Source organism: Cibotium barometz, chromosome 49, assembly GCF_041138505.1.
Source record: "Cibotium barometz isolate CiBa-2024 chromosome 49, ASM4113850v1, whole genome shotgun sequence".
Classification (NCBI taxonomy): Eukaryota; Viridiplantae; Streptophyta; class Polypodiopsida; order Cyatheales; family Cibotiaceae; genus Cibotium; species Cibotium barometz.
The window spans coordinates 28,227,234-28,238,676 of record NC_141094.1 but is presented as its reverse complement, the minus strand read 5'-3'; the positions used below and the strand labels follow the sequence as shown (position 1 = coordinate 28,238,676).

Genomic DNA, 11,443 nt, shown 5'->3' with positions numbered 1-11,443 from the left:
TGCACATGCATGGCCTCTTTCTTAAAGCTAGGTAACCGAGAACAGCCACTATCCCTTGGGCTAAAAAGTCCAAAAGGGCGGGCCACTGATGCAATGTGGGGGTTGGACTTTTGTACAGTATTAAGGTAAGGTGATAATCTTAGGCTATAGGCAAAGGGAGAGGAGGGGGAGGGGGGGGGGGTGGGAATTAAAGGCTCTTAGTAGAGGCCTGCATTTCAATTAGTTCATGGGAAGTTGACACTTGAAGAGTAAGTTCTTCCCGGTGCCCAATCGGCAGGGATGGCATTGAGTGCAGTGAGAGAAGCTCCAGATGAGGATGTGATCCTTATGGAGAAGGGTGCCCTCAATGGCCCCTCATTCAAACACCAATACGCCCCCCATAGCTGCTCCATCTGCTTCCATTCCCCTGATTGCCCCTATACACACACACACACACAGTCAGATTGATCCTTCAGTTCATGCACAAGACAATAATGGCCTAGCCTTAACCTTCATTACACTAATTCAGCACACACAGCAGCTCTAGTTAGCTCACCACCTCCATGAGTTCCACTGCCGAGAGATCCCCATCTGCTGCTTCGTACCTCACCAGCATGGAGAACCAGTAGTTTGTCGCCCCTTGGTTTACTTGGAAAGCAAGATGCGTTCCATGGTAGCTGCAGGGAACCCTGATGAGAAGAACCTGAAATATTAAGTCATGAAAAAGCAGGATTTCCAAAACTTAAGCATCCGACTAGAGAGCTAATCACAAGAATGGATGCCTTCGCCAGGCTGCGTAATGGACTAAGCTCTCTGATAAAACACTATTAATAATAGGTTAAAAGAGAGGGATTAAACATTTCTAGCTATGGATATAGGAGGTGGAGAAAGGTAGCACTTGGGTAAGGGACTAAAAAAAAACGGTTAATCATGGGTTAAGGTAGCTGATGAAGCGCTTAATTACCGTCTGTAAAGCACTTGCACCACTCCTGCGTTGAGGAGGCTAGGGGTGGTTCTGCCACTGGACGCCATGCGGCCGAAGGCGGCGCCGCTCATATCGAAATGGGTTCTACCAAAGGCACAGTAGCCGCCTGGGCACTCGTCCGTAATCACGACGCTCACTGGGGTCTCCGAGCATATGCCGCCTGCTAAGCACTTCACCTGGTGCGCCACAAATTCATGAAACAAAATGCATTCAAACACATTGCGTCGCTTTTCAACCCCATAGATTATTGAACAAGAATATTACAAAAATAATTGAATCAGTAATGAAGAAATTTGAGCATTCTTTTTAAATTAAACGAGGAAATTATGGCCCCAGCTTACTTGGTAGCAAGCACCGCATCCCTTCCCGGCCTTGAAGAGAACAGGGCTCCCTGCACTCACATGGGTGCCATAAGGGGTCCTTGCCAGGCTTCCATATCCACAAGCTCCACCTGTGCCATTCGGCAATTATCCCCATTCAATATAATTAGTGCATTTCTATTCCTTAATTTGCATACATAATTCAGCAAGCTCAATGTACAAATCATTGATACACTAGTTAGCTGTTATATCTACCTCTCCTAGTACTCCTATAATCCCCATTCAATATAATTAGTGCATTTCTATTCCTTAATTTGCATACATAATTCAGCAAGCTCAATGTACAAATCATTGATACACTAGTTAGCTGTTATATCTACCTCTCCTAGTACTCCTATAATCCCCATTCTACCCTCATAATTTGACATTAAGCTCAATATCAGCATCATTGCCCACTGTTGTCTTTTAGAAACACGCATTGAAACAAAAACCAGCTTGGTACAATATAATTCACCTTCATAATATTAATAGATAATTGAGTGGAGGTATAAATTAATGGAATGGGGATGTACCATCCGAGCCAGCGCCATTAGGGCTGCCATACCATGTTGCTGTTGCAGGTAGCCACTCAACATGAGCTGCATGTGGCTTATCTTTGTAATCAGATGCAATTGCAATGGTGCACATGATTAATGAGCCCACAAGCAAGGACGCTAGGCACACTACAAAGGAAGCCATGAGAAAATAGAATGTGTAAGCCCCCGTACCAGAGCTTAAGCAATCCAAGCCTTGCAAGGTGAGTGAAATAGCTGCTGGATATTTAAGGGCAAAAAAAAAAAAGGACCAATTGGGGACTCAAAATAATCAACAAATTAAACAGACGACCATCCTTAATAAACAGTGAATGTAGATTGATTTAGAAAAGCAAAAGTCTAGAGGCTTTAAGTTGGGTGAAACACAAATAGCATATAGTCATAATATTACAAATGCAATTCTTCTATTTATTTTGGGGGGGGGGGGGGGGTAGATAAATAGTTATTATGGAGTGAGGGAAATTTAAAAACAAGGAAAATGTGCAAGGGTGACAAAACTGGTCCGGGCTCCGAAGAACGTGAGGTACAAAAACAGTTTAATCTTGCAGGTCTGATCGATAATAACTTCTAAGACAGTAAAAGGGTCTAAAGGCTCTGGCCTCTCTCTGGAGTCTGGGGCCTGGGCTTTCTCAGATAGAGCTAGGAGAAAAGGCCGTATAAATATATATTTATATGTAAGAATTTAAAATACAATATATAGGGAGCTTTTATAACTGTCAACCGTCATGAGGGATTCTTGTGTGCTAGGGTGTATTAAAAATTAAAATCACATTTTATGATTTTTATTAGGTGTGTCGGTGATTGCTTTAGGCTTGTAAGTACTAGTAGTAGTTGCCTTGACTCCAAAAGCCCTCGCCTCAATCAGCGGGAATTTGGAAAACGTGCTTGGCACTTTGCCTCCTCCTTTGTACGTGCGACGACATCTTCAGCAATCAGCTTGATTTTAGCCGCTCGGAAGATCATGACGTGGCTTTAGTGAACAAACGCATGCTTTTTCAAAAAAAAAAGCAGGCTATTTCATTCTTCTTTTTACATTTATATATATGATTTTTCTTGACATCATTGGAGTTTCTTTATTTCTTACCATACATTCTTAATTACAAGTTTCGTGGATATAGGTGCTATATTGTCAGCCCTACAATCCTCAAGCGAAGGAAGACAAAGACAAACCATTCATTCTTATTATTCAAGACACGTGGATGTTACAAATGGCACTTCGATTCTCACTGCATAACTCATGGGCTATTGATAGTACTTTCAAGACAAATAAGTTTGGCCTACCATTATATGCAGCTGTGCTACCAAACCAACTTGGAGTTGGCATTCCAGTGTGGTGTATGATGTGCACTAATGACCCAGGCTCTCATCAAGAGAGCATTGCCTTGGAGATTACTATGAAAATGGTTTTTTCAAGAATGGGAGATATTCGTCCTACAGCTCTAGTCATTGACAAGTGTCCACAAGAACTACAGCCATTGCTTAAGGTGGTTGATGAAGATCCGCATTGTTGGGTTCAGCAAGAGCAAGAAACTCGCCAACAAGTTGCATGCCATGTCATCCTATGTTGGTTCCATGCTAAGAAAGCTTGGGTTGAGAATTTGTTACCACAAGTAAGAGATTGTAATATTTCAAGGCTATGGACTGTGGGTATACAGTTAACTAGGACTGAATAGTAAACTAGGACTGTGCATTAACTAGGACTGCATAGTAAACTAGGACTGTGCAATAACTAGGACTGTGCAGTAAACTAGGACTATGCAGTAACACAGTACTTCGTAATTGAGAGTAGCTTAGGATGTTTGATGTAATATGAGTTTTGGGTGGGTGGTTGCAAGATCAGGGTGCCCAGTTTTGTCCACTCAGGCACCCTGTAAACAGTAAAAAAACAGGCATTTGTTTACCTTTAGTGGCTAATCTCTCCTAGTAAATGAAGGAATTTTGTTTCAAGTTCTTTTGTTGGAACATCATATTCAAAGTTGGAAATATAGTTGCATAATTTGATTAAGCATTAGATAGTCAAAAGTCCTCATTTTCTTAGGTACAAAGTCAATGTATACACCCTGTCCCAAATTTGAGCCGATTCCATAAAATGCTAATATCTTTTACATATAAACTCATATGAGATTCCCACTTTGTACCTTACAGCTTCACATAATATGGAGCTCAACTTGATTTTTCGAGAAAATTTTAAGATATTTGTCTATTTTCTTTAAATATTTCATGGTCTTTAAAGTGTTATAATATACGCCACTTTTTGTACCCACAATAGCTACCACTTGAAACCCTCAATCTTGTAGATTAAAAGAGTGGGTAGATACTGAGACATTAGTAGAATGTGGTGGTTAGTGAAAATTGCAAATCCAATGGTTAGATTTTTAATGATCTCTTTTTCAAAATTCTTCCAGACTATCAGAAGACCTGCAAATATTAATAATCTAATTAGTAAAATTACATTTTTGATGTGAATCATCTAATACCTATAGGGACTAGTGTACTTGTAATGGTGCATCTATGGAAAAATAAATTGGATCACTCTAAGTATGAAAAGATCATTTGTTTATCATTTCATCATATTTTTAATTAATTTTATGTAATTAGACTAATTTATATTAATTTAAGTTATATTGGGTTAATTTAAGGGCAAGCATATTTTCTATTATTTGCTTGATCTCATTTTAAGTACCTTGCCCCCTAAAATTTGCTCTCCAAGCATTGTCCCAGTCCAGCAGAAACTGGATAAAACTGGACACCCTGATCTTGCAACAACCCGGGTTATAATTTAACCTCTAAAAAGAATGTGAAAAATGCAGGTTTCCAAAGAACTGCAAGATGAGATCTACACATCAATGTCAAATCTCATGCACTCGGTCACAGAAATGGAATTCGAACAGAAGTATCAACATTTCTTACAATGTTACAATGCCCATGACAATATCATTCGATATGTGACAAATGGTTGGTGTGGGTCGACTTGTGTTTGGCGAAGGCGATGGCCAAAATTTGGCCGATTGTTCTCTTATGGGAATGTTGATACTACTAACTTGGTGGAGCGCCTATGGCAATACATAAAATACACTCTCTTGGATGCACAAATCAACCGGTCCATGCTTGAACTTATACATGCTCTTGTGGGCGATTCAAAGACTGGCAGGCGCATGGGTGGAACTATGCTTGAGTTCTTCAAGCAAAAGCAAGAAATAGGTAATATCACTAGTCCTTTTCACATTTTTGCTGTATTCATTTAAAGTATCGAAAATCCTATTCTTGACATTTGTATTTCTTGATCTAGCCGATTCTGGGCGCTTTAGTATTCGTGGATCGTCAAAGATGCACACTTCAAGGTTGTCTGCTGGGGAGAGAATACTACAACGGTTTGAAAGTGACCCCTCATCGTTGAAAGTCATCAATGAAATGGCCTTGTCGTTCAAGATTCAAAGCACCTCTTCTTCAAGCCAGTGGTATCATGTGAGTATGCAATCCAATTATTGTGATTGCCCCGATTGGACAAGTGACTGCAAGCACTTATATGGCATAAGATTGATAATGAGGCATCACTTTCCTGAGTTATACAAGTTTCTTCCCATTATTGACAATGCACGCACCTTGGGAATGGTTTCTATGGATCATGAGATTTGTGAGACTTCTGCAAGCCCTTGTAATCAGATGGACATGATAGAGGCCAACACAAGTGAAGACATTCATCTCTGCATTGAGGAATTTAGAAGAATTTTAAGTCAAATAGAGGAAGAATTGGACACAAAGGACTCTACAGAAAAAGAATTATGCTTGACACAGCTACAAACCTCAAAGGAGTACCTTTCAAATCTTATCAAGCCAAAGGAGATTGACATGCCTACAAGAGGGAATGTTCGTCAAATTCAAGCACATGTGACGACAACTAGGCTTGGCCATGGAAGGCCAAGAGAGCCTTTCAATACCATTCCAACTTCAATTCAGGAAGCTGAATTGTGTCACCCCAACAAACGAGCTCATGTATCCGGTGTATTGAGAAGAAAACATCAACGTGGTAGACATCGTATTCAATTTGATAAAAGACCACGTATTTGGTGCCCACATTGCTGCACAAAAACATTGTTGGTAGACCCCCTTTCTACCCTCTCTTGTCACACTTGCCATGGTTTATTGCCTTTAACTGAAAGACATGCTCCCGTCGGTGTTGAAGGCATCCTCATAAACAAGTATGTGCTATTATGCGATGGATTACAAAGCTTGCAATGTAAGATCATGTCTTGTTTGTATGATGATTGTAAGGATGAGGAGAGACACTTTTCTTTGACTCTTCCAAGTGGACAAGTCCTCGAAAAGATATACGCATCGCGCGTTAGACTTGTGTTGTTGTACACTTGATATATGAGGATGGTGGAAAGTACTGTGTTATTTTTCAGTATTTGTGTGGCATTGGATCTATGTATGATCTCTCTCATTGGTGAGCCTTTCCACAAAAACTAGGACTGTGTAGTAAACTAGGTCTATGCAAAAACTAAGACAAGCCGAAGTACAAATGTTGTGAAATGGTGGCAAGTACTGTGTTATTATGTTGTATTTGTGTGGCATTGGATTTATGTATGATCTCTCTCATTGTTGAGTGTTTATGATCTCTCCTTGGTAAGCATTTGGATGATCTCTCTCATTGTTTATATGGTGATTGTAAGGACTTTGTAGTAAATTAGGACTGTGTAGTAAACTAGGACTGCAAAAACTAGGACTGTGCAATAAACTAGGACTGTGCAATAAACTAGGACTATGCAGTAAACTAGGACTGTGCAAGTACTGTGTATTTTTTTTGTATTTGTGCGGCATTGGATTTATGTATGATCTCTCTCATTGTTGAGTGTTTATGATCTCTCCTTGGTAAGCATTTGGATGATCTCTCTCATTGTTTATATGGTGATTGTAAGGACTTTGTAGTAAATTAGGACTGTGTATTAAACTAGGACTATGCCAAAAATAGGACTGTGCAATAAACTAGGATTGTGCAGTAAACTAGGACTGTGCAGTAAACTAGGTCTATGCAAACACAGAGAAGCCGAAGTACAAATGTTGTGAAATGGTGGCAAGTACTTTTTATTTTTTTTGTATTTGTGCGGCATTAGATTTATGTATGTTCTCTCTCATTGTTGAGTGTTTATGATCTCTCCTTGGTAAGCATTTGGATGATCTCTCTCATTGTTTATATGGTGATTGTAAAGACTTTGTTGTAAATTAGGATTGTGTAGTAAACTAAGACTATGCAAAAACTAGGACTGTGCAATAAACTAGGACTGTGCAGTAAACTTTTGCATTAAGTAAAAATCAACCCTAAAACCAAAAATAAGTACTACATTGACACATGTAGCATTCCAACCAAAACATTTAGCATTCCATGGAAGTGTAGCCTTACAAATCGTGCACAACTTATCTCGAAATGAAATTTTGTACGAACTATAAAATCCCAAAGTAAGACTTATCTTCACTATCGTGGAGACATACAATGTCATATATCATGGAATGGCATAAGCCATCCATTGACAAAAAACTAACATAGCAAACTAAGAAGGTCACGCTGCTAAGGGCAGATGCTCATCCAATACATGGCTAAGCCAAGAATTGAACTCATCCTTCAACTTCATGACGTATCCATGGTCGAACCACTTCTTTGATAGCTACACAAGGAAAAAAGCAATGTTAGAGTTTATAACACCAAATTCACATTTAGCTCATACATAGCAAGAGATTTCATAAGGAAGCTTTTTAATAAGCATGGGATACCCAATGCTTTGGAGGTGTATGTATAAGGCTCCCATCGATTAGTTTCTTGATAAATGCCATTACATAAAATCCGCAATCAATTGCGTTTGGTTGTTTTGGCACCTACAATGTTTACATACGTATGTCTCATTTTATCGAATCCAAAAAATGCCATATATCATGCTATATATATCACGTCTCAATATTCAAAGCCAAAATTAATTTTCACATACCTCTATACACTTCAACTCAAACCCAGTGGATGGGCATGCAAGAGACTCTTGTAATGGTCCATGTGTGCAACTTGAAGAAATTGACTCAAGAACTCTACAAATATATACATGTAAAATGTTAGCTAGCATTTACCCAAGCATTATGGATCATGAACTTCAAAGTAAAGCTCTTGTCTTACCGTTGCACAATGGAAACATACTCGCCCGAATTCCCTACATGCAGTGAGTCTAGGTGAAGGAGAATATTTTTTCTCGATGACAAGCCTCTCACCTTCATGCTGTGGGAATTATAGACCACAAAAAGAGTCCAGTGGTGCCTAAGAAACATGAAGTTGTAAGTGCTTTGTCTACTCATGACAAAACCAAGAACACATGCATCAATATGAGTAAAGTATTGACCTTACCTATGTACTAGAGGTAGAAACAAGAACACATGCTTGCTCAGATCAATATGTCCAAAGAAATTCTGCAAGGAAGTATTCCTCGTTGGACGCCGTGAAGCCACATAGTCATACCACAAACTATCAACGAATGTAACCTTCTCCAGAGCATCTACAGGTAGGGTTTTTTCCATCCACCTACAAAATGAACATGCTTTACGCATCTTTGAGCTGCAAATCCAGAAGCTATATTTCAGAATTGAAAAATTTACCGACATGGCAAATAGGTTAAGCACACGAGTAGACGCTTCCACATGCATGATTGACTTGGCTAATTGCACATCCACCTCGGCAATGAATCCCCAACGTGTAGAGTGTAAGTGAATAGTCGCTCCGTGTTGAAGTCTACATAACCAAAAAATCAATCCTTGCGTAACTTAAAACCATGCATATGATAAGATAATTCAATATTCAAGCCATAGAATTATAAAAAGTATACCTTTCATAGACCGCACTTAGATCTTTTACCTTGCCCAAGACATTGTGCGTCTTAATGTCACTAGTGGATATTGTTATTATTACACTTGAAGGCTTACTCTCACTCGGAGAGCTAATATCAAAATAAGTTGCATTTACATTGCAAGCCATCCCCTTCAAGTTCAAACAAACAAGAGTTGACATAAGGAGCCATGGTATTTGAAATAAATCCTACTCTTAAATTGTGTACGAAGAGACATCTTCCACCCCTTACCTTCTTCCGTTTCTTACTTTTTGTGGAGAGTCCTACATGAGCCTCCTTGTTGACAATTTTCTCCTAAAGAGAGGAAACAAGAAATAAAGCATATTTATGTATATTAGTGTAAGGAAAACAACCTCAAAGTAGTACAAAAGTTGAAGAGATGTATTTTCATACCGTTGTAAGAGAGGCTTTTCCCTCGAATTCCACATTTCTCATCGACACTTCGTCATCGATTATTTTGTTTCCATGTGAGGAGCCTTCACTATCATGGATTTGAACATTTTTCTTTGATCGAGTCTTATGAATTGGAAGATTACAAAGTTTCATGGTAAATACAATTTAAGGTTAGTACCATGTTTTTAAAGAAGCCCTCTACTTAACTAGTACATCAGAAGCCCTCAGACCAACTAGTACATCGATCTCTTACCTTCAAAGGAGAAAAAACAACACACTTTTGTCTCTTCTTCACTTGAGATGGAGCCACATGCTCATGGTTCGCCTCATCAAGAGAGCCCTTCAAGAGAGTGGCATGTTATGAGAGTAAAGATAACAAACAATGAACAAGTTAAAAAAAATCAAAAAATCATATCTTGCATACCAAAGGAGGAGACTCTTTCTGATTTTCATCCTTGCCGCTTGTCAATATGTCCTCATCGAGGTTTTCCATCCATTGAGAACCCACTTCACCATCATCATTGTCAGAATCATCACTTTCTTTTTGGCGTCGCTACAAGATGCAAAATGAGAGCTTAATAATATTCATGGTATAAATATATTTCACAATTAAGGTTAATAGGACAAGAGAAAATCTCACATGTCTGGAATATCCCTCTTTAATGCGCCGTTCAATCCCTTGCATGCGTTTCTCCTTGTTCTCCATGTATTGTTCCATGCCCTTGGCAACAAATCCCTCGATGAATGCTTCCTTACGCATGTTATAGGCTCTCTTAGACAAGTTGGTAGGAGCTTTCTTTTCCCAAGCATCTTCAACCAAAAGTCTTTGTTTCTTTTCATTGTTTTTCATGTTGATTTGAAATTTACGTTTTGCATCTAGAAACCTTGTCTGTGATTGCTTTGCAGCACTCTTTGAAGCTCCTTGCATTCCACCACCCAAGGGGCGTCCTGTCTTTTGAAGTGGGATATCCACCTCTAAGCCATGGTCGACTTTCAAGTGGCGAATCATATGAATTCTCTTGATATAGTTCGTGTTCCATCTAGGACACGTATCTGAGACTCGACATTGCCGAGCAAGTTTCCCAGAAGGAAGAATTATCTCCTCATAAGGAGGGTTTGCAAGTGGCATCTAATAGCAATGAGTACCAAACTCACCATCAATATAATGAGGTGACATACACAAATTGGTACCACATACTTTTAGCAAAAAGAAAGACTACAAGAAGTAGTGCACAAGGGTTAAACTAGGTTAAAGCATTAGAGTGTGTCATGTATGCATGGTTACATATTACTAAACACATGCATGACAAGAAGACATTAATCATGGCAATAAGTGAACCCAAGCATGGCTATAAGCATGCATGCAATAAGCACCATCGTTAAAAGAAGGCTGATTTTCAAACTATAAGCATGCATGCAATAAGCACCATCGTTAAAAGAAGGCTGGTTTTCAAACTGGGTCTATTTGTATAGTAAACCAGGGATAAATAAGCACCATCGTTAAAAGAAGGCTGATTTTCAAACTATAAGCATGCATGCAATAAGCACCATCGTTAAAGGATCACTTGGTTTTCAAACTGGGTCTGTTTGTATAGTAAACTAGGGATAAAGTACGACTGTGTACTAAACTAGTGTGTAATCTATTTTGAAAAAAAAAGTCAAGCTACTTGAACGTTCCAAAGAAATTTAAAAAAAACGTCAAGGAGGAATGCAAGAAGAAGGCACCGTGTGATATAGTCTGATTGACGGCTGAGGGAGGGAGGACGTGCACGTCGGTCGATGTATCACCGCCGGCACTTGGACTTCTGCCTTGGCGGACGTTACAGCCTCCTTTGCAGGTACGGCGGACGTGCAGGTCGACGAGCGCGCGATTCCTTGTGAACTGGGGCAGCTGCTGCTGTGCAGGATAGCGACAGGTCGCTAGGTCTTAGCGGTGTGATCCGACGGCTACGAATCGCGGGAGTATCTCAGCCGTGGATTGCGCGTCCTAGTTTAGTTTTTGAAACCATGGGATCGGATGGCCGAGAATCGCGCGCTCGTCTCAGCCATCGATCCCACCTGAGGCGCTTATTAAAAGCACCGTGTGATATAGCGACGAGGGTCGCGCCCTCTACATCCAGGTAATTAGAATCCTCCTCCTCCTTTGAATTCAAATTTCACACTCCCACCACCCTCTACACGCATTGAACGTGGCTTGGGAGTCTCTTGCAGTTGTGCTGCCATCTGCAAGAATTTGCATGCAAGCTTTTACAACCCGCCAGAGCCCTCCTCCTTCCTCCTCCTTTGAATTTA

The 11,443-nt window shown here is 39.9% G+C and overlaps 3 protein-coding genes across 3 annotated transcripts; 1 reads left to right on the top strand and 2 right to left on the bottom strand.

Moving 5' to 3' along the window:
- Positions 1 to 207: 207 nt before the first annotated feature.
- On the bottom strand, positions 208 to 2,147 carry LOC147610458 (expansin-B3-like). Its single transcript, XM_086786358.1, has 5 exons — positions 1,857 to 2,147; positions 1,306 to 1,415; positions 944 to 1,140; positions 539 to 668; positions 208 to 416 (listed from the first exon to the last, which is right to left on the bottom strand). Exons 1-5 carry the CDS (start codon positions 2,020 to 2,022, stop codon positions 225 to 227), a joined length of 795 nt encoding a protein of 264 aa, XP_086642484.1. The 5' UTR covers positions 2,023 to 2,147; the 3' UTR covers positions 208 to 224.
- Positions 2,148 to 3,277: 1,130 nt separating this feature from the next.
- On the top strand, positions 3,278 to 7,122 carry LOC147610457 (uncharacterized). The gene is made up of 4 exons (XM_086786572.1): positions 3,278 to 3,487; positions 4,688 to 5,078; positions 5,167 to 5,870; positions 7,105 to 7,122. The coding sequence occupies exons 1-4, from the start codon at positions 3,278 to 3,280 to the stop codon at positions 7,120 to 7,122; spliced, it is 1,323 nt and encodes a 440-aa protein (XP_086642698.1).
- Positions 7,123 to 7,243: 121 nt separating this feature from the next.
- On the bottom strand, positions 7,244 to 11,023 carry LOC147610456 (uncharacterized). The gene is made up of 12 exons (XM_086786571.1): positions 10,877 to 11,023; positions 9,792 to 9,902; positions 9,576 to 9,704; positions 9,405 to 9,491; positions 9,152 to 9,274; positions 8,990 to 9,052; positions 8,738 to 8,889; positions 8,263 to 8,436; positions 8,038 to 8,175; positions 7,859 to 7,952; positions 7,647 to 7,748; positions 7,244 to 7,540 (listed from the first exon to the last, which is right to left on the bottom strand). Exons 2-12 carry the CDS (start codon positions 9,867 to 9,869, stop codon positions 7,436 to 7,438), a joined length of 1,245 nt encoding a protein of 414 aa, XP_086642697.1. The 5' UTR covers positions 9,870 to 9,902; positions 10,877 to 11,023; the 3' UTR covers positions 7,244 to 7,435.
- Between the last annotated feature and the right edge of the window lie 420 nt (positions 11,024 to 11,443).

Bases quoted from the DNA above. Each gene is read 5' to 3' on its own strand.
- LOC147610458 (XM_086786358.1), bottom strand. From the start codon at position 2,022: ATGGCTTCCTTTGTAGTGTGCCTAGCGTCCTTGCTTGTGGGCTCATTA. The intron at 1,141-1,305 runs GTAAGCTGGGGC...GTGGCGCACCAG, and splicing joins GATGCGGTGCTTGCTACCAA to GTGAAGTGCTTAGCAGGCGG. The intron at 669-943 runs GTAATTAAGCGC...TCTTCTCATCAG, and splicing joins GTGCAAGTGCTTTACAGACG to GGTTCCCTGCAGCTACCATG.
- LOC147610457 (XM_086786572.1), top strand. From the start codon at position 3,278: ATGGTTTTTTCAAGAATGGGAGATATTCGTCCTACAGCTCTAGTCATT. The intron at 3,488-4,687 runs GTAAGAGATTGT...TGAAAAATGCAG, and splicing joins TTGAGAATTTGTTACCACAA to GTTTCCAAAGAACTGCAAGA. The intron at 5,079-5,166 runs GTAATATCACTA...TTCTTGATCTAG, and splicing joins CAAGCAAAAGCAAGAAATAG to CCGATTCTGGGCGCTTTAGT.
- LOC147610456 (XM_086786571.1), bottom strand. From the start codon at position 9,869: ATGGAACAATACATGGAGAACAAGGAGAAACGCATGCAAGGGATTGAA. The intron at 8,437-8,737 runs GTATACTTTTTA...TTCATTTTGTAG, and splicing joins CTAAGTGCGGTCTATGAAAG to GTGGATGGAAAAAACCCTAC. The intron at 8,176-8,262 runs GTAAGGTCAATA...CATGTTTCTTAG, and splicing joins TTTCTACCTCTAGTACATAG to GCACCACTGGACTCTTTTTG.